Source organism: Orbicella faveolata, unplaced genomic scaffold (assembly GCF_042242905.1).
Source record: "Orbicella faveolata isolate gen_17 unplaced genomic scaffold, um_ofav_v1 contig_34, whole genome shotgun sequence".
NCBI lineage: Eukaryota > Metazoa > Cnidaria > Anthozoa > Scleractinia > Merulinidae > Orbicella > Orbicella faveolata.
The window spans coordinates 10,446,010-10,464,615 of NW_028301563.1; the positions used below are offsets into that span (position 1 = coordinate 10,446,010).

The 18,606-nt window shown below is 40.1% G+C and overlaps 2 protein-coding genes and 2 pseudogenes across 3 annotated transcripts in view; 1 reads left to right on the forward strand and 3 right to left on the reverse strand.

Moving 5' to 3' along the window:
• Positions 1-532: 532 nt before the first annotated feature.
• Positions 533-7,602, reverse strand: LOC110065714 (acyl-coenzyme A thioesterase MBLAC2 pseudogene; annotated as a pseudogene).
• A 36-nt stretch (positions 7,603-7,638) lies between these two features.
• Positions 7,639-8,680, reverse strand: LOC149104746 (acyl-coenzyme A thioesterase MBLAC2-like; annotated as a pseudogene).
• A 1,122-nt stretch (positions 8,681-9,802) lies between these two features.
• LOC149104747 (putative skeletal organic matrix protein 5) lies at positions 9,803-12,841 on the reverse strand. Its single transcript, XM_089270926.1, has 4 exons — positions 12,335-12,841; positions 11,887-11,920; positions 11,068-11,203; positions 9,803-10,588 (listed from the first exon to the last, which is right to left on the reverse strand). Exons 1-4 carry the CDS (start codon positions 12,567-12,569, stop codon positions 10,073-10,075), a joined length of 921 nt encoding a protein of 306 aa, XP_089127052.1. The 5' UTR covers positions 12,570-12,841; the 3' UTR covers positions 9,803-10,072.
• A 4,100-nt stretch (positions 12,842-16,941) lies between these two features.
• The window catches only part of LOC110065687 (uncharacterized), a 39,768-nt gene continuing 38,103 nt past the window's right edge, over positions 16,942-18,606 (forward strand). The window contains exon 1 of one of the 2 annotated variants that reach the window (XM_089270839.1): positions 16,942-17,846. In XM_089270839.1, the coding sequence (XP_089126965.1) occupies positions 17,555-17,846 (292 nt within the window). In that variant the 5' untranslated portion in view covers positions 16,942-17,554. The remainder of the gene's footprint in view (positions 17,847-18,606) is intronic. The other variant, XM_089270838.1, reaches the window with a different exon arrangement.

Sequence of the window (18,606 nt, forward strand, 5' to 3'; positions counted from 1 at the left end):
GCAATGATAGTTAATCATTAACCCGTTTGTAACACAGTGTAGCACAGTGTGAGATCAAATCTACTGCTCATAGCACAATGCCCAGTCATTCAATGCATCAATCTGGAATAATCTACTTAGCTTTAAAACAACATCGCTGAACAATGTTAAAGGAGTCTGAGCTGAGCTTTTAGAACTAAAAAGCCCTTGGGTGTCTGCTTATTGCAGGTTTTGGGCAACAAAATGGCTTAATATTGGTGTTTGAGTCTGCTTAAGGAGTTGTCTGCTGAACGCAGGTTTATTTGACAGTAAATGTGGGAAAAATAATTCGGACTCAAGCTGGTTTCCAGTTAATAGAGGGTGTCCACTTAATACAGGGTCCGCTTGATACACGTTTCGCTGTAAAATCATTATTACTGTAGCTAGCTCTTGTAGCAGGCATAAAATGGAGGAGATGGGGACAGGAGAGCAGGGGGGAGGGGTGTGACGGAAGGTGGGAGAGTGGGAGTGGTTACACCAAAATGCAGTCTATTCAGACTGCAGAATGAGAATCTTTTTTTAACCTGAGTTTTCATATTTACTTTTGACTCACATTTTTACAGCTTTAAGTACAAAATAGTGTTTGATATATCAGATTACCTCTTTAAAACCCACATAATAATTATTGTTAGAAGGTTGAAAATTTTGCCCTGGACACCATCAAAACATTTTCACCCATATTAAATAAATTTTGAGTTCTGCATTTGACTGTATGACAGCTTCAAATGCCTATCTAAGGGTTAATAGCATTATTTTTCTTTTAAGGAAAAAGATGATAACATTTGGAATCATTAATGCAACAGATCCACTTATACAAAATATGGAGAGGCAGTTCATTCCATTTTTAAAGTTTTCAACTTAAAGCCCTGGAACCCATAGGGAGACTCACCATGGGGAGTTTCTTTCAATGATATTGTTCTTTCAAAATCACCATTATTTCTCCCCCTCATTCTTTCACAACACGCTTGACAGGCTAAAAAAAAAAAGAGAGGGGTGGGGAGGGGGCTCATAGTCTAGGTGGGGCCTCCCTATGTACTCCATCACAGTAACATCCAGCAGCTTGCTGCAGACTAGGCTCTTGGTAGGAAAAAAATTTTGGTCTGTAGTGTGCATTGGTGATTAGGGAACTTACTTTTAAAGCTGTGTAAACTGCACAATATACAACTGATTGGCTGTGTTCTTTAAGGCATGGGATATATTTGATTTATGTATATTTATGTATATTTAAAGCAATATTATTATTCCATGAGCATGTGTTGGATATATAAACAATAGCCTTCATTTGGCATGAAAATATGCTTGGATATTTGTCCACGGATATTTTCTGTTCTGAGAAGCGAACAGTTTTCCGAGAGCGTAGCTCAAGGAAAACTGTGAGCTTCGAGGTACAGACAGTGTGCAAGGACAAATATGCGAGCATATTTTCAAAGTCAAATGGAGGCTATTGTGTTTATTATCCATCATACATTTTTCGCAACGCATGCAGTTTTGAAAATTGGGGAATATTCTTGGATATTCCCCAGTTTCAACTGGGGAATGTTTGGTCATGTGACGCTTTTAGACCAGTCGCATGCGATAGACAGCCAATGAGGCACCTATAATCATCATTTCCAACAAGTGCGGGTGAAATGTTATATCTAAAAACACACCAAAACTATATAAAATTATTTTGCATTTGTATACCATATTTGTAGAGCATAGTATAATTGCTCTTATTGTCCAAGTAACTGAGTATACCCCTGCTAAAACTGGGGAATATCCAAGTGAAATTCCCCGATTTTCAGATATTGTGTGTTGCAAATAATTAACATAATAGCCTCTAATTAACTTCAAACATTCGCTCAGAAAGGGATGTAGCTAGGCACCGGCTTCAGAATTTCTGTAAATATTTTTTTTAGTAGCCAAAAGGCCATATTTTTTCTTCTTACTATTCAATAGCGAATCACTGCTATATCAATGTTCTATTTTGAGAAACAGAATAATGACTTTCAATCTTATGCATAAAAAAATGCTGAAAGGTTATTAACAAAGCAGGCCTTTGAAATAGTTTTGCAGACAAAAATTAGTTGACTGTTTTTTTTTTTTTTGGGAGGGGGGGGGGGGTGGGGGACGTGAGCAAAATTTGATATACAACTTATGCTATACAATTTGGGCTTAAATGGCAAAAATGGCTGGCTACGCCCCTGTTAGATATTTGTCCCTGGACATCTGCTCCTTGAAGCTCACAGTTTTACTTGAGCTTTGCTCTCGGAAAACTGTCCATTTCTCAGATGTCTGGAAAAATATCTGAGCATATTTTCGCAGCAAATGGAGGCTATTGTTTATAAATTTATGAAATATACCATGGTGGCCATTAGCCAATGAAAACTCTTCCAGTTTATAAGAAGTAGAACTGATATATAATTATGAATCATGCTGACCAGAAATATAATTTACAAACACTAGATCTGTTTGCCAGCAAGGTTTGTGTAATTTATACGAAGCAGCAACAACAGCAACAGGCGTGATAACAGCACTTAGCAGGAATATTACCAGAGTGCTTTGCTTTAAACACCATAATAGAAAATGCTTTCTTGAAAATGGAGGCAATCTTATAGCAAGGTCCCATTCCAGAGATGTAGTCTGTTGCTAATACCCAGAGTCTGTTCCCGTCAAAAGAGGCATAGTGACCCGGGAAGACGTAATCCACTTGGCTGGAAAGATCTTGAAGCCTTCTGCAGGTCTGTACATACGAGGGGATATCGCTGTAAGGTAACCAGTCGAGGAGAGGTCCTCCGTACATGGTATCACCGGTGAATAAAATCCTCGCTCGTTCATCGATCAATCCAACACTTCCACGAGAGTGGCCCGGAAAATGTAGCACGCGCAATTTTCGGTCTCCAAGATCAAATACATCGCCTTCCTCTAAGAGTTTACTAGGCTCGGCTGATTTCACTTTGTAGTCCTGAATGCTCCATCCGTCGTAAGGGGGCACGGAGATCTCTGATTTACTGATGAAAATCGTGACAGTTTCGTAATTGTCTCCTTGGCGAATAGCGTTCGCCTCAAGGCTGTGGATGGCAAAGTTCTCAAACTGATGCAATCCTCCAGAATGGTCAAAATGGATATGAGTGGCGACTGCTGTTACAGGTTTGTCTCCAATCAGGCCTTGTTGTTTGAGAAAGCCTGGCAGATCCCATAGACCGATTCCCGTGTCGATCACTAAATCAGCGGTCGAGCCCTGAACCAGCCAAATGTTGGCTTGATTCATCGACTCGAAGAACTTCTCCCGACACCTGTACACACTGTCGTGAACTTTTTTAACGCTGAAAGGTTGTTCAGCCATCGTTTTCTCGCTCTTCAGCGTCGCTTTTAGTTACATAGCCCATGATACATGATCAGAATGCTGTCCGAAAAAGTTTGCGTGAAATTTTGTAAACAAACAAATGTGAGTACAACGTGACCTAACATTCCGGGGGGGTACAGAAAAAGAGAGCCGGGATTGGGCAGTCTGCTAAAATATTACACAATTATTCCATAAGTCTACGTTGTACAAGCAACAATATGAACCGCGTATATGGCGCGTAGGGCTGAGTTTGTTGTCTGAGATGACTAGCCCTCCGTAAAAAATGTGGACATTTCAGTGTCTTTTACATGATTGAAAGGTGTGAGAACGCGGCAAAATTTGGCGCGCGGTGGGGTCCACGCGTTGATCAACTTTGGGTTGGATAGAACTTTTTTGAGGGCGTGCGGTTTCTTCCTAAATATTCCTGCAATCTACTTTGAAAATTAACGTCTGGTATGTTCTGGAAGATCAAGACAGACGATCATGTCTACGGGAAGATCCAAAGTAAGAGCGTTATTGAGAATGAATCATGCCTTCAGTGCAAGTCAAAATTAAAGACGCAAGATTTGAGTTTACATCATGGTTGTCATCGTCAATACCAGTGTTGAAGCTCAGAATCGATCAGTTTATTGAAGTATAAAAGGAGAATCCCCAAATATAAGGTAAGTTTGTTAATCTTATGTCGATAATCCGATGTAATGTTCTGTGCAGCGGCAGATCCAGGGTTTTTCTTAGGGTTGAGGGTGTACCACTAAGGAAATTTTTTTTTTCTTTTTAATTGCAGAACACCAGTTATATTAGAAAGCCGAATGTCATCCCAAGGGGGAGGCGGCACTCCCCCCTGCACCCTCCTCGGTCCATACACGGGAGGGTCTTGTCTCTGCTTCACGTCTTTGCAACATGTCCTCCAATGTAATGACTTCCTATGGTAGGGGGGTACCCTCTTAACAGTGGACTATATGAGGAGGCCCTGCTCAAAGGCCAAAGGGGCACCTTTTTTAGGCTGCAAGCTGGTCAGGATATGAGAAGGTAGACATTTAGCGAGTCAAAGTATAGAATGTGGTAGGAAAACTATCATTTAGGCATTTAATTTATGCTTTCAAAATATCTTGAGCATTGAGATACATTCATAAAAGTGTGTTTAATTGGTTATTCCAATTCAGGGGTATAAGACACCAGATACAGCATTTCTACTATAGGTATGATATTAAATAAAATGGTTACTTTTTCTGTCAAAAATGGCAAATAAAAGGTTAAAGGTTTGGACCTTATCTTGAGGTGGGGACTCCCTGTATAAAGCTCCTTAGATAATACAAAATACAGTACTCTAACAATATGAAAGAATAACTCAGTGACACTAGATTTGTACAGAAAGCCAGTACTGTCATGATATGAAACCTGAGAAACATCTATGTGCTCAACGCTCTCAAAGCTGACATCATTGTAAGGTTGACAGCTGAAGCCCTGATAGAGTAAAATGGCAACAGCACAACATGACATTGAAACAGCAACATGGAGGCTGAGAAAATGATGACAAACAAAATCATTTTTTTTTAAAATTCCGGCAGCAATGCAAGGGCCTTCCGAAACAGTGACACACAAAAAGGTCTGATATTCAAACAGAGGACATTCATAACACCCCTTGCAGGGTGGCTGGGCCACACACCTCCCAAACGCAGACAAGGCTATCTCACTTGTCAAGAACTAGACCTTAATTACTTCACTAGCTTTTTTCTCAGCGGACACTCTCTAAAGTAACACCTCCCAAAGGCAAACAGCTGGAGCTGTTCTTAAGGGTGTCCAGTTTAGAAAGAGTTTACTAAAGATACAAAAGTATTATGATTAATTTGCAGAGGATTAAGGTAAAGTATGTTCATTCATAGATTCATAGAGTTCATTTCGGTGGTGGCATATCAAAAAGCAAATGCTTAAGGAGACAGTCAAGGATCAGGCATTGTAAGTTGGTTTAACACCAAAATCCTCCAAATGATTAAGGTAAAGATGATTCCTTAAACATCGTAAAACCGGCGGATAAGCTGCACTTGCAGATAAGCTGCATCCCAAGTTTGACTGAACTCAAATTACAGAAAAAAAGTTATTGGAAAGACAGTCTTGAGAAAAATAATTTTTATACACATTTCTTAATTTATTGAATGTAAACTCACGTAAACTCACTAACACTGAAAACAGAGAATATCTTACCTATAATTTTAGTTCTTGTATGGACAAGATTTCTGCTGACTTTGACGTATCTTTGGTCTTTCTCTGGTATTTTTCAACCAGTATTGTTTCTCCCTTTATGAACCTCAGCAACCACAGAGCCTGGTAAAGAAAAGTGAGCCTGTGAATTTGGCTAACCTGAAATGTCAGTCATCTCCTGTCCTAAGCATCACCTCCATCTCTAACGCGAGGTAAATGCTGAGGGCATGAGAGGACTGAGTGACATTTCAGACTACGAATTTAGCCTCCTTACCAGCCCAATTAACATGTTGCTGTTCATCATTGACCTATTCATCCTTGAAACTGCAAGTCACAACTATGTGATAAGATGCCAGAAAAGTTGATAATAAAAATGCTTCAGGTAATAGTTGGGAATTGTAAGCTGTTTTAACAGCCAAATTCTTCAAATTGCACACATGATAACCAGTATACCAGCATACCATCCTAATATTTATCTCTGCGTCTCTATATAAGCCTTAACTTAGTGCATATGAGACTGTATGTGAGCCTCGCCTACTAATAACAGTCCATTAAATACGTTGTGGTACATCATTTACCCATGCACCCATGGTAACTGTAACTGAGCCTGCATTCCTTTGGAAGGGATCTGCATCAGGAGCAGTGATCCAAGATCACTCAAATCATGGTGCATCAAAGGATTCCAAACTGAATCCGAATTTTGACGCACTATAATCTGAGTGATCTGGGATCACTGATCCTGATCCAGATCACCCCAAAGGAATGCATCCTAATAGTGTTTAGAAACGAAAAAATATTTATACAAAATATAATCTGAATCACATGTATAAAATATAATAGACCATTAGGTCCCTAATAATGTCCCTTACTATGTCTCTTTATGTGTCTTGCCATGTGAGACTGTACATGAACCTGCCAGACCATGAAACAGTTCTTGCTGTACATCATTGACCAATTTTATGGATGCTCTTGTGGTAATTGTAACTAATTTAACTTTTGAGGGGAAGTGCAGGTGATTGGGTACAAGCACTTACTATTTTTTTACCTTGTTTTTTGTTTTTGGTAAAAGTTAATGCTTGAAGAGTTTTTTTTTTTAAATCACCCCCCCCCCCCCCCCCTGCCCCTCAAAAGTCAAATGATCCACTCCCTAGTGTATATATAGGAGATACAATCCTGTTCGGGTGCTCGTAATTGTAACGGTAATGGTAACTCTATTTATACACGGTAAATCCTAATCAGCAATTAAGATTATAAAATAACAAAAGATCAACTAATTATCCTTAACTAAACTAACTAACCTAAACCACCTACTAAAACTGCTTTACAAGGATGCCGTGTTAAAACTCATTCAAACCTGTGGTGACGTATGTTAAGTTAAAATGTAAAGATGTAATGTAAAGATGTTGCTACACGAAGGTCACTGGATAGGCTGTTCCACAACCTGGCTCTGCTGTAAGAGAAACTCTTCTTCAAATAATAATATTGTTGCGGGGCTGCAGAAGAGCCAATCTATTTTCAGTATTCCTTAATCGCTATGATGTTATATCATTTCAAAACTCAAATCTAGATTGTCATACTCAGAGGTCATCCCATATAGAGTTTTGCACATCATAACAGAAGCTGTGTCAACTCAGTGCCTGGAACAATTAATCAATATTAGAGTCATAATTGGCACATATTAAAATACGGGCTGCACGATTTTGGAGCTTCTGAACCTTTTCAGAGAGACCACTGCCTGACAGTTGCCCCAGACAACACTTCAGTAATTAAAATATGGTTGAACTAGGCTATCATATACATTAGAGTTTTAGAGGAAGACGGTTGTCGTCGTACCTTTTAGGGTTAAAAATGGCAGATTTGGTAGCTCCTAAAGTGATCAGCTTCAAAAGGCCCCATAGCAGGAGCTTTCACAGTACCCTCTAGGGTGCTGAGCAAAAAAAAGTCAGTACCCCTCTGGAGTGAAGAAAATTCAAGCATGCTTACAAAACAGGGTATTGGCACCTCTTAGGGGTTCTTTTCAAAATTTCTACCAAACTCCCCTGTCCTTCTTATATGAGAGTCTCTCCCCCCTTTCCCCCCCCCCCCCCCCTCCCCACCCTGGGATATGATCTGAATCACATGTTTAAAGTATGTGGCATCCTGGCTGGAAATACTACAGATGCTGTGATAACAAGGTCTGTGTAATTTATATCAAACAGCAACAGCAGCAACAGGCGTGATAACAGCACTTGGCAGCGACATTACCAGAATACTTTGCTTTCAACACCATAGTGGCTATGCCCCTCAACAATTAGTCGAGGAAATCTTATGGCAAGCCCCAGCTTTGGAGATGTAATCTGTCGCTAGTGACTGGAGTCTTTTCCCGTCAAAAGGGTCCATATGCCCTGGGAAGACATGATCCACTTGGCTGGACAGTTCTTGAAGTCTTCTGCAGGTCTGTTTATAGGCGGTTATATTGCTGTGAGGTAACCAGTCGATGATACAAGGGTGGTCGTACACTGTGTCCCCAGTGAATAAAATCCTGGCTTGTTCATCGATCAAGCCAATGCTCCCATTGGTGTGGCCTGGGAAATGTAGCACGCGCAATTTTCTGTCTCCAAGATCAAAGACATCGTCTTCCTCTAAAACTTTTGTTGGCTCGGCTGATTTTACCCTGTAGTCGCGAGTATTCCATCCGTCGTAAGGGGGCACGGAGATCTCTGCTAAACAGCTAGTGAAAATCGAGACAGTTTCGTAATTGTCTCCTTGGCGAATAGCGTTCGCCTCAAGGCTGTGGATGGCAAAGTTCTCGAACTGATGCAATCCTCCAGAATGGTCAAAATGGATGTGAGTGGCGACTGCTGTTACAGGTTTGTCTCCGGTCAGGCCTTGTTGTTTGAGAAAGCCTGGCAGATCCCATAGACCGATTCCCGTGTCGATCACTAAATCAGCGGTCGAGCCCTGAACCAGCCAAATGTTGGCTTGATTCGGCGAGTCATAGAAGTTTTCCCGAAACATATAGACATTGTCGTGCACATTTTTAACGCTAAAAGGCTCTTCAGCCATCGTTCGCTGACTTCAGCTTTGCAGTGAGCTACAGCCCACAATAGAGTCACCGAATCAACAGTTAGCTAGCGTTATTTCAAAAGTTCGCGTGACTAGTGTTTCCGACTACCATTGGAAGGGTCACGCAAACTTTTGCGGTCACGATAGTGAACCAATCGAGTCAAAATTTAGAATATGGAAACACTCTACGCAAAACTCTTTCCTGTCTCGGTGTTTTTTTGTTTTGTTTTGTTTTTTTTTTTTTTTAGGAAAAGTGTTTTAAAAGTACTTCCTTGACGCTTTTGTTAAAGCTAAGCTAGTGAGCTGCACTGCTCTGAATTCGTAGTTTTAAAACTTTCTTTACGTCTCTTCGTTAGGGAATTTTTTATACAACATAACTGGCCCGTACATATACCTGAAAACTAAACATTTGCACAGTTTGTTAAATAACACGGGTATGAGAGCATCTAACAGCGTAAACCAAGTGATCAAAATATTTCAGCAAGGGTTGCAGTATTTGAGGGCCACAATTTTAACTATGCTGACTTCTCCGAAATAGCGTTGGCGCGAATACAGTGTTTTTAAAAATGTATGTCAAAATTTTCTTCTAAAATACTTGTCCTTGTCCCTTTTAGAATTTCGAGCCTTCTAGTATCTGTGTCTAAAGTTTCCTACAAAGCTTACAGACAAATATTTGGAAAACTAATACTGGCGTAGTGTTAGCAATGACTAGTGTGAAGAGCAGAAAATAAGGAATGACTTTGTCTGAAAAATGAGGTAGAATGATTTTGAGGATGTATAAAAACACAAATACTTGAGGAGAAATGACTTGTTGTTCAACCCCAAAATTCTTCAAACGGCCTTTGCACACGACAAACTTGGGTCCCGATTCTCATTCGTCCCCCGGCTTTTTATACTTTCCTTTCTCAGCCTAGCTAAGCTCAGGGTTTCTGAGAGCCTAATAAAGAGAAATGAGACAAGGAAATTGACCTTATTGCATAACACAGTTACTTGACGTCACTGAATACCACCCATGCTAGATAGTGACAAGCTTTGCGCGGTCATCGAAACAGGTGGTAACGCCCAAGGGTCAAGGTCCGAACAAGTGACAGATGACCAAAATGCTTTGGGACAGAAAGTCGGCAACGAGAAGGGATGTGGAGATGGAACGAAGCGATTATCTTTTGGTTGTCATTTTTTGTTTTTCACAAAGACGAAAAATGATATATGTACTAACCGTTTTTTGTGTCCAGGTATGATCGACATTTCTACTCTGAAGGCCATCGTGCTTTTTGATCCCTCGAAAAAGATGTTTTTGCTCATGGAAAATAATCAGCCTTTGGTCTTGCAAGAGCATTTTTATTTTGATATCAGTTCTACAAATCTTTGATTTTCGATGTATTAAACTTTCCCTGACTAGCAAAAATCAACAGTTTCTATTTTGCCCAACGAGGGAAATTTTTGGTGTTACTGACCGAAGCTTCTGTCGCCAGGTCTAGCTGTATGTTACTGAACGAGGATGTAGCCCATGGTTTTGATGAATTTGTCTCCATTATCTGCTGTGTGTTTCGCTACGTTACCACACGTGTCATTATCATCCGGATATCCTGCTGTACCAAATCCGATTCTGGAGTCGCAGCTGTCGCAAGCGTTTCCGTTGTTCCCAACAAAACCAATTCTTGCTCTGGAAGAGCCAGAGTTGCATACAGCATTGAAACTTTCTTTGTTGCAGTTGAGCTGCAAGGAGGCCTGGGAACCAATTAAAGTCTTCCACGCGTTACGACCCAGTGAGGTGCTGCGGTAATGCCCGTCAGCGATCAGTGAGTACAGAGAGTTGGCGTGCACGTTGATGACAGTGAACTTGGTCTGGTGGCCAATCTTCATACCCAGACAGATCTTGGAGAAAGGTGTGTGCCAGTAGGTTGGCAGCTTGGTCTCCAGTGAATCAAGCCCAGTCTTCCCTCCTGGGAGATTAAACTCGTTCCTGTTGCTCCAGAGTTTGGAATTGAAATGAAACGTTTTCTGGAAATAAAAACAGAAAAATACCCTTTTATATAGTTACAGCAATGCAAAGCTTATTACTCAGTAGTTAGTCTCAACAAGCCGTTCAAAAGCAGTCGCATGTTATTCGAACTACTGACAATGTCTTAAAAATATCTCGATCTAATAGATTTTGTTTTCATTTAACTCTAATTCTCGATGTGAATAGAAGAAATGGAAGAATGTGATCATAACATCAAGCCTTTTGAACTTTGAACCGGTGCGTGATCGGCTAATATACTCTTATAACCTACTTACACTTCTTCTCGTTATATATTTGTGGAGAAATTAGCCTTTGATCTGTCTTACGCCTTTCAATAGTATTGTGATTGTAAGTGATCTCTTCCTACAAAACTACACTTGGGTGAGCGATGAAAGAAAACTAACAGTTCTAATCAACACTACTTTAAAAAAAAAATAGAAAAAAAGAAAGAAACGGTTGTTATACTGAGTAATTATACCTTTGTGCCATCGATCTTCATGACCAAGGTCCATCCGCCTCCTCCGCAAGCTCCAAGACCGACACCGGTCATGTGGCAATACACAGGAATCTTCACAGATCCTACTTTCAGTATGTAGGCTTTGTTTACGTTGCCCCTGATAAAGTATTAGAAAATCTTATCAGTCTGGAGCAGCGGTTTGATAGCCACAACCTGTCTTTGTTTCACGTTTGAAGCTCTTTCACAGCCATGTATCCTAGAGAAGTGTACACGTGGCACCTGCGAGTGCGTGTATGTCCCCCCGGGGGGACTCCCATACAAAAGGACGGGGGTGCTCGTCGGAAATTTTGAAAAGAGCCCCTAAGAGGTACCTTGATCCTAAAAGGTACCGCGAAAGCTCCTGCAGTGGATCTTTCGAGCCTGAACACCCCAAGATGTACCAAAGATCAAAACCCAGCTAAGCTTTCACATGTACTCTTCTCGCATTTAGAAATTCCGTACGCCTGTTCATCTCTCATATCGTGCTCCCATTTCTAGTATTATACCAAGGAAGAAGTAGCTTACATATCTTCAATACGATGAGCGGATTAATTTTAACCTGGCGACTGCTACTTCGTTAGTAATCAATAATTAATCTTTGAGTCGAGGCTTTCAGGTCTTCTCTGTCGCATTATGTCACATCTTAAATACATTGACTGAGACCAGTAGTATAGGCTACACCCTTTTCCCTGTTAAAGCTGAGAACAAAAGCTCACGTATCTGGCGATTATAACAAATTAGATTTTTTCCTGAGAGAGACAAAGTCGTGAGTCTGCCAACATTTCATTAAGCTGTACTTACAACTTCTTGTCATAAAGTTCCTTGCACGTCGAAGCTAAAAGAGAGAAAAAATATCAGCCACATGGATTTTAAATCCTTCACTTAATTTTTTTTGAGCCATGTGTAAGTAAAGCGGCCAGCCTAAAAGCTCCATAAAACGTATTAAAACACCGTCGAGAAGTTTAAGTGTAGTCAATTCAAGAACGGCCAGGAGAATTATGTAGAGATAAATTTAAGAAACAATTATTTACTGTAATTTTATAGGCAAAATCTTAAAGCAATAGAAGGCCATATAGAAGGGGCGATATATTCCAATTACGTGTTAAGTTTTTTTAACATTATTTTTGCTTGAAAGGTACCCGTTTCATCTCAAAGGAGACTATAAGCAAACAGACCGCACCTAAAATTCATCTCTTCATTCGGCAATGCTAAGTCGGGCCTGAATAAATATTCCCTGATGTTTTCTAACCTGTATTGGAAGAAGGCGCGCCACCTTGCAGCAGTTTGAGAATCGCTTCTAGCTTCTCGTCCAGTTTTTTGAAGGCTTCGCTAGCTTTAGGGTCCTCGCCGGCGTAATGATTACACAAGATGATTTGGCCGCCAGTTTTAGCGGAATCAACCGGCATGGTGTTTGTGAGTTTCGCGCCACGCACTGTAAAAACCGCAAACATAAATGAGAATACTGCGATGATGAAGAGTCGCATGGTAGCGATTAAAAATCTCTGTAAACTGTTAAAGTATACGGAAAGAATAACAAACGTCTCTGATTCTTCTTCTTCTTCTGATTTGCTGTTTTGATTGTGGTTTTCTGTTTTGTTTGTTTTGAGACTGGAAAATTTTTCCCGTCCAAAAAATTAAACAAAAGAGTTTGCACAACTGTGAGCAACATACTCGGTGTCAATCTTTATATTTAGTCAGTACAGATCAAAGTGTTGTGTGCCACCACGGCACGCGCCTAAAATGTGGTTTATATAACTAAGACTTGTACTACAGGGCGATTAAAGACCGGGAAACATTTGGTAAAAGAAAAAAATGACCTTGAAACCAGCATACCTCACAAGCTGCTAACGTATTCCCTGCGTTGCCTTGTGTTGTTCAGTTTCCCAAGTTTAGTCCAAATGTCGTCGCGACCGGGACCTAAGTAGCTTCTATATGTCACTATGCCTTTTTAGCGGCTATTACTCTCGCTTCATAATTTGTTTTTCATATCATTTGCCTACGAAAAGGTCAACTTAATCAGAAAAATCGTTTTTTTGTAATAATGCCCAAACGAATACGTCTCCCGGAACATCAAGAAATTCTAATGACTACGAACTGTACATGATTAGCTTTGCTTAACTGATTTCTGCGCAGTGAGACAGACGATTAAATATATTCCTGTCCAGAATCACAGAATCGTGAGTGATGTTTGTATGCTTTTCTGAAAATATTTGAGTTAAAACTGACGCTAGACTACACTGACGGCTGGTGTTACTTCAAATGGGCAAAAATTTGAGGGAACAAAATTCACTTTGAGAAATATAACCGTGCCATAAGGAAAAACAACCTACTCCTGAATTTTCCGAGTGACGTTCATCTTTAAATTACCGTGTCGAGGTCTGTCGACTGCAGCTCACAGTCCAGAGATATACAAACATGAATCGAACTTGCAAATTGCGGCACAAACCTGTGGGTTACTCCCAAAGGTCAATAGCTTTCGTGAAATTGGACTGTTGCCATTTGTATTCCGCATTAATGAAAATTTTCAAGTATGCCGGACCGGGTATTTTGTTTCCCTTCAATTTTCGGCTTGCGACGCAGCCATAAGTCATGAGAATCGCGAATCAGGGCATCTCTTTTCGTTTCTCTTGTTGGTTTCCGTTGGTTTCCGTGGGTCTGAGTGTCCCATGTCCCCCTTTTTTTTTTTGGCAAGAAGTCGCGTATCTCGTTAATTTACTCTTTCAAAAATTAGCCATTTTCCTACTATCCCGAGATATCTGTTCTGAGTGGGTGTTTATATGATACCAGCGCCACTTTCATCCCAGTACGAGATGAAAGTCATACTGTGTTTACTCAAGCTGTTTGTATGGCATTGTGAACTTTATACTGCCGTAACATCGAGGAAAATTCATCCAAGGGATATGAAACTACGTTCACATGACCCCGGGAATAAATTTTCGTATCGTAATTAACAAATTGACGTCAGTTTTTTATGCGTCTATCCTGTTATTGATAATCAATTGCGTCATAACATTGTCAAATAAGCTGTGAATCCAAGAGGCGATCGCCGAGTGGATCCGTAGACTAGTATTGGAATAAACATGTCACTCCTCCGGTAGAGCAACCGGGGTGAACTCGCACCGGTCTGTCATGTAAATAAATCCCGATCCAGAAGAGGGAACCGGGATAGACTCCTGCCAGTATTTTTTAAATATTTAAAAGTCTCCCTAGGATCATGTGAACACCCCCTAAGTATCCCATATCCCATTAATCCTCCCCCGGATATCCTCAGTATCTCGTTAATATTTACCTAAATATCCCTTATTCCGAAAACCTCACTATTTAGTGTAGTGACGTCCCCACGAATAACTCATAGTGTTTCATTAACGTGCATATCAAACGAAAGCGAGCAAGAAATAACGGGGAAAAAAAACGAAACCTGAAAGTTTTGGGTGGCGACTACGACGAACACAACACACAGGCAACAACAGCTGAAAAGTTAACTGCAGAAGACGCTATTCAGAATGATAGAAACTACAGATAAAAAATAGAAACGAAAATGGGAGACGTTAACGAAGCGAAAAATGTCCTATTACAGTAATAACTGATGCACGTTGCACGATGCACGAAATAAAGGAGAACGAAAAACAACGAGCTTGACGCGTAAACTATAACTTAATAGGCCATGTTCATATTCTTGGTATTAGACTGCAACTAGCTTGTAATGGCGGTTCATGCGGCGGAGTATCATTAAAAAGAGATTTATGTCATTTGCATTTGAAAAGACTTCTCGCATTAGCCTCAGTTGCAAGCTAGTTCCAGGTCAATACCGGGAATACGAATATAGTCAACTGTAAAAGATTCTGTGGCTACATCTCACGTGACCTCGTCGCCATATTGGATGACATTAGCGAAAGATTTCTAGCTACAATCTTGGACATTTAAATAAAACATCAATACTACTTCAATGATGGGAAAATGGTGCGTATTGGGTCTAGCGCCAGTTCACCATTGCTTCTGGGGGAGAGGTGGTTTTATGTCTTATTTTATTCTGACCAAGATTGTAACTTATTTTTTTAGTGTCATCTAATTTGTCTGAAAGGGAAAAAAAAACTAACAATGACCCTTTGCAATAATTGAATATTAAAATCCACAATTTAGCTAAAAGTGTTCCTTGTCAAGGAAGACAAACGTTATTAAAACTCAACGCTGTCACGCTCTGTAGTTATATGGTGTCGCCAGTGACTCATAATTAAAGCTAATATTAATAAATGACGACCGAAAATAGTTTGTCTTCATTTAAAAGGGCATTTATCTCGAACCTTCTCATAAAACACATGTATGTTTTATTTCAAAATTACAGCTCTAAATTGGATCCAATCTCTTGATTAAACATCCCCCTTAATGCATACGGTTTATATGGTTTTTCCAATTCAGGAGTATATTCTGCCTTTGGCTGAGATTTAAAACTTTTATGTAATTACCAAGGTATTGAGACTTTAATCTCTAGCTACATCAGCTGATCGAATAATCTTCAACTTTTAATTCTAGCTGTAGAATGTACAAGCTATTCAAGTCTGACTAGTGGTGACCGGAAGAACACCTACAGCGGTACGCCTCGACTCTGAGACAACGACCTCAATGGTTGGTTTCGTTTCCAGGGAGCCGCGATCACAAGAAGGACTACTTCATGTCCACTTAAATCCAGGTGTAACACTAATGCAGCCAGCTGGTTAAATGGTGGACATACTACAGTGGTTGACGGCAACGTCACCAGGCAGGTCTGGTCTCACTGGTATTCAAACTTTTGTTACCGGTCCAGAAACATCGAAGTAAGAAACTGCGGCTCTGTCTATGTTTCAGGCCACCTCAGTGGTGTACCAGCGACCTGCAACCTTCGCTACTGTGCCAGTGACTAATTGCTTCCCTAATAAATCTTGATTATTCCGGTCGCTGAAAAAGATAGATTTCTCTTGATGAATAGTCCTTGTGTGAAATAAGCTTTCTATTGCATTTCTTTCTCAAGGCATTTTAAAATATCAACACACACGATTGGAAGGGGCGAATTATTGAGTTAACGTTGGTTTTAGTTGATACATCAGTTGGCATTAAGAAAGAAAAAAAAAAAACATTCTAGCCGTTAATACTCTGTAGTAAATAAGAGTTGAAAATATGCTAATATTTTGGGAAGTAATAACACTGTGTGTGAATTTATTTTCTCTTTATTTTTTAAATTCTCACTTGATACAGATTTGTAAGTTTGATAAATAATTCTATTTTCATACAAATGAATGATAAGTCAAAATGACAGAGGAAAACAGATGCATCTGTTTCCTCTGTGTGTCGATAACTTTGGCTGAGGGAACCCCCGTCTATCGGCCAAAATTAAAACCTACTTAGCGCCTCTCTCGAATAAGCGCCCCTCCCCTACCTCTGTTTTATGCAAGAGTGCTGAGTACTGATACAACAATTTTTCAATCACAAGCAAGTGATTACCGACTCATTCAAACACTGCGAATTGACCATCGAAACGAGATTTGCCTTGTGCAGCAGGCTTAAACCGGCTAAACTGGTTATATTACGTACTTCTTCAAGAGAGACAGGATCCTTCTGAGACTTTTGAGGGACTGGCACATACTTATGTTACAAAAAACCCCATCATATCTGATCACGATTTGGAAAAAAAAATTAAACAAGCGTCGACACCCTCCCCCCGGGCGCTCATTCGGGAATTTACGGTATTTTAAATAAATAACATCCCCGGCCTAACCAATCACATTACTGATGATAATTATTTATCATCAACCTCCCCTTGACAACACATTAATGAGAAGGCCTGTAGGCTCGATTGCCGCCGCTCTCTTGAGTCGCAGGCTCCTTTCCCGAACAGCGCGCGGTTAGTAATTGAGTCTACAAGGCCTATGGTGGCTTTAAAGTCAACCAAACGTTTATGGGAAAGTAGAAGACAGCATGAGCGTTTCTCATCCTTATGCTTCACTCACAGGAGCAGAGAGGATGAATGAGTGAGCAGTTAGTGTTATACAATACCGTTGATAACTTCCTTTCGATTCACAATCGTCTAAAACTTTGCATTTCTTTCATTCTTCCACTCTTATTTTTGTCTGCTTCGGTAGTAGAATCACTCTCAGTGTCTCTCTTCCCGAGAGAGACACTGGGAGGTGTGGGACGAGGTTGTGCTCAGTAGAAGCTTACTACAAAGTTTCTTATCAAACATTACCTTGTGCGTATTGCTAATAATCCGCTGATACGTTTAGGCCCTCGAGCTCTTAAGAAGAACAAAAAGGATTTTATTTTTAGGATGACGTTTGACCTTCATTTATCATCGTGAACGCTTAAAACATTCGTTGTTACTGTGACCTGGTTTGGATGATCGTCAATACAAGACTCACATTTCATACACGTCTCGGCGAGTACCTTTACACCACACCACAAGGAGCACTGCATTATCGTGTGACGCCAGTGTTTTGTCATGGCCGAAAAACAAGAACACTCATCTGCTCGTAATTTCCACAGCTGCTCATCTAAGCTTGTTTGTCCACTGTCGTTAGTATCTTTATTGATCTGTACCGCTGCCTTGGTGCGTGTTGAGATTATAAACCAGCGAGTTCACGATGTTGAAGATCTTGCGGCGGACGCGCGGCAAAATCAGAACCTAATCGAGGCTTTTAGCGATGCAACAACCTTCGAACGTTCTGAAAGAGTCCAGTCTGTTGGACAATTTGATCACAAGATTACTAAAGAGAGGAAAGATGTGACAGAAGGTAATGTGATTCGATTACACAGCTAATGCCTTAACGTTTACTCAGAATTATAAATCGTCGTTTCCTTCCCGTGCCCTCTGTATGCACAAGACTATTGACATTTATGAAATACGTCTTAAATTAATATTGAAAAAAGAACTGGTTCTGAAAATTTGCTGTTACAAACTTATGATTCAAATGTTTGAAAATGTATCGATATCGTAAGGAGAAGCTATCTTTTTATCACCATTGAAATCAAAATGATTAAAGTAATGTACCTTTAAAAATCCTGTATCTGAAAATCAAAAAAAAAAAAAAATTTACGTTTAATCCTTATTTCTCTCGACTATGATTTCTCGCTCGTTATTTCATTACGTGGCTTGAGTATTCAGCTCTCCCGGAAAACATATGGTGAAAAGAATACAAAGACACCAAAACGTGATTACATCCAAGTTTGTTTCTCAAGATCAGAGGCCACTTAATTGATTAAAAGGAATTAATTTAGAGATTAAAGATCAAAGAATAAGTTGCTGGGAAACTCCGAAGCAGTAACCATGAAGTTTATACTCTATGAAGTGTCATTGTCTTGCAAAATTGACAACGACGCCCCACTGTCATCAACTGATAATGACAAGTACAAATTCCGACTCGTCTAAGTATCAACAAATAGTTTGATATAAAGACAAACTGACTAACAGAATCAGTGTGCAAAGGTCAGGAAACAAAATCCCGTGTCAGATCAGTTGTCAATACTTGACGGGAAAGCCAAGATGTTAAATCT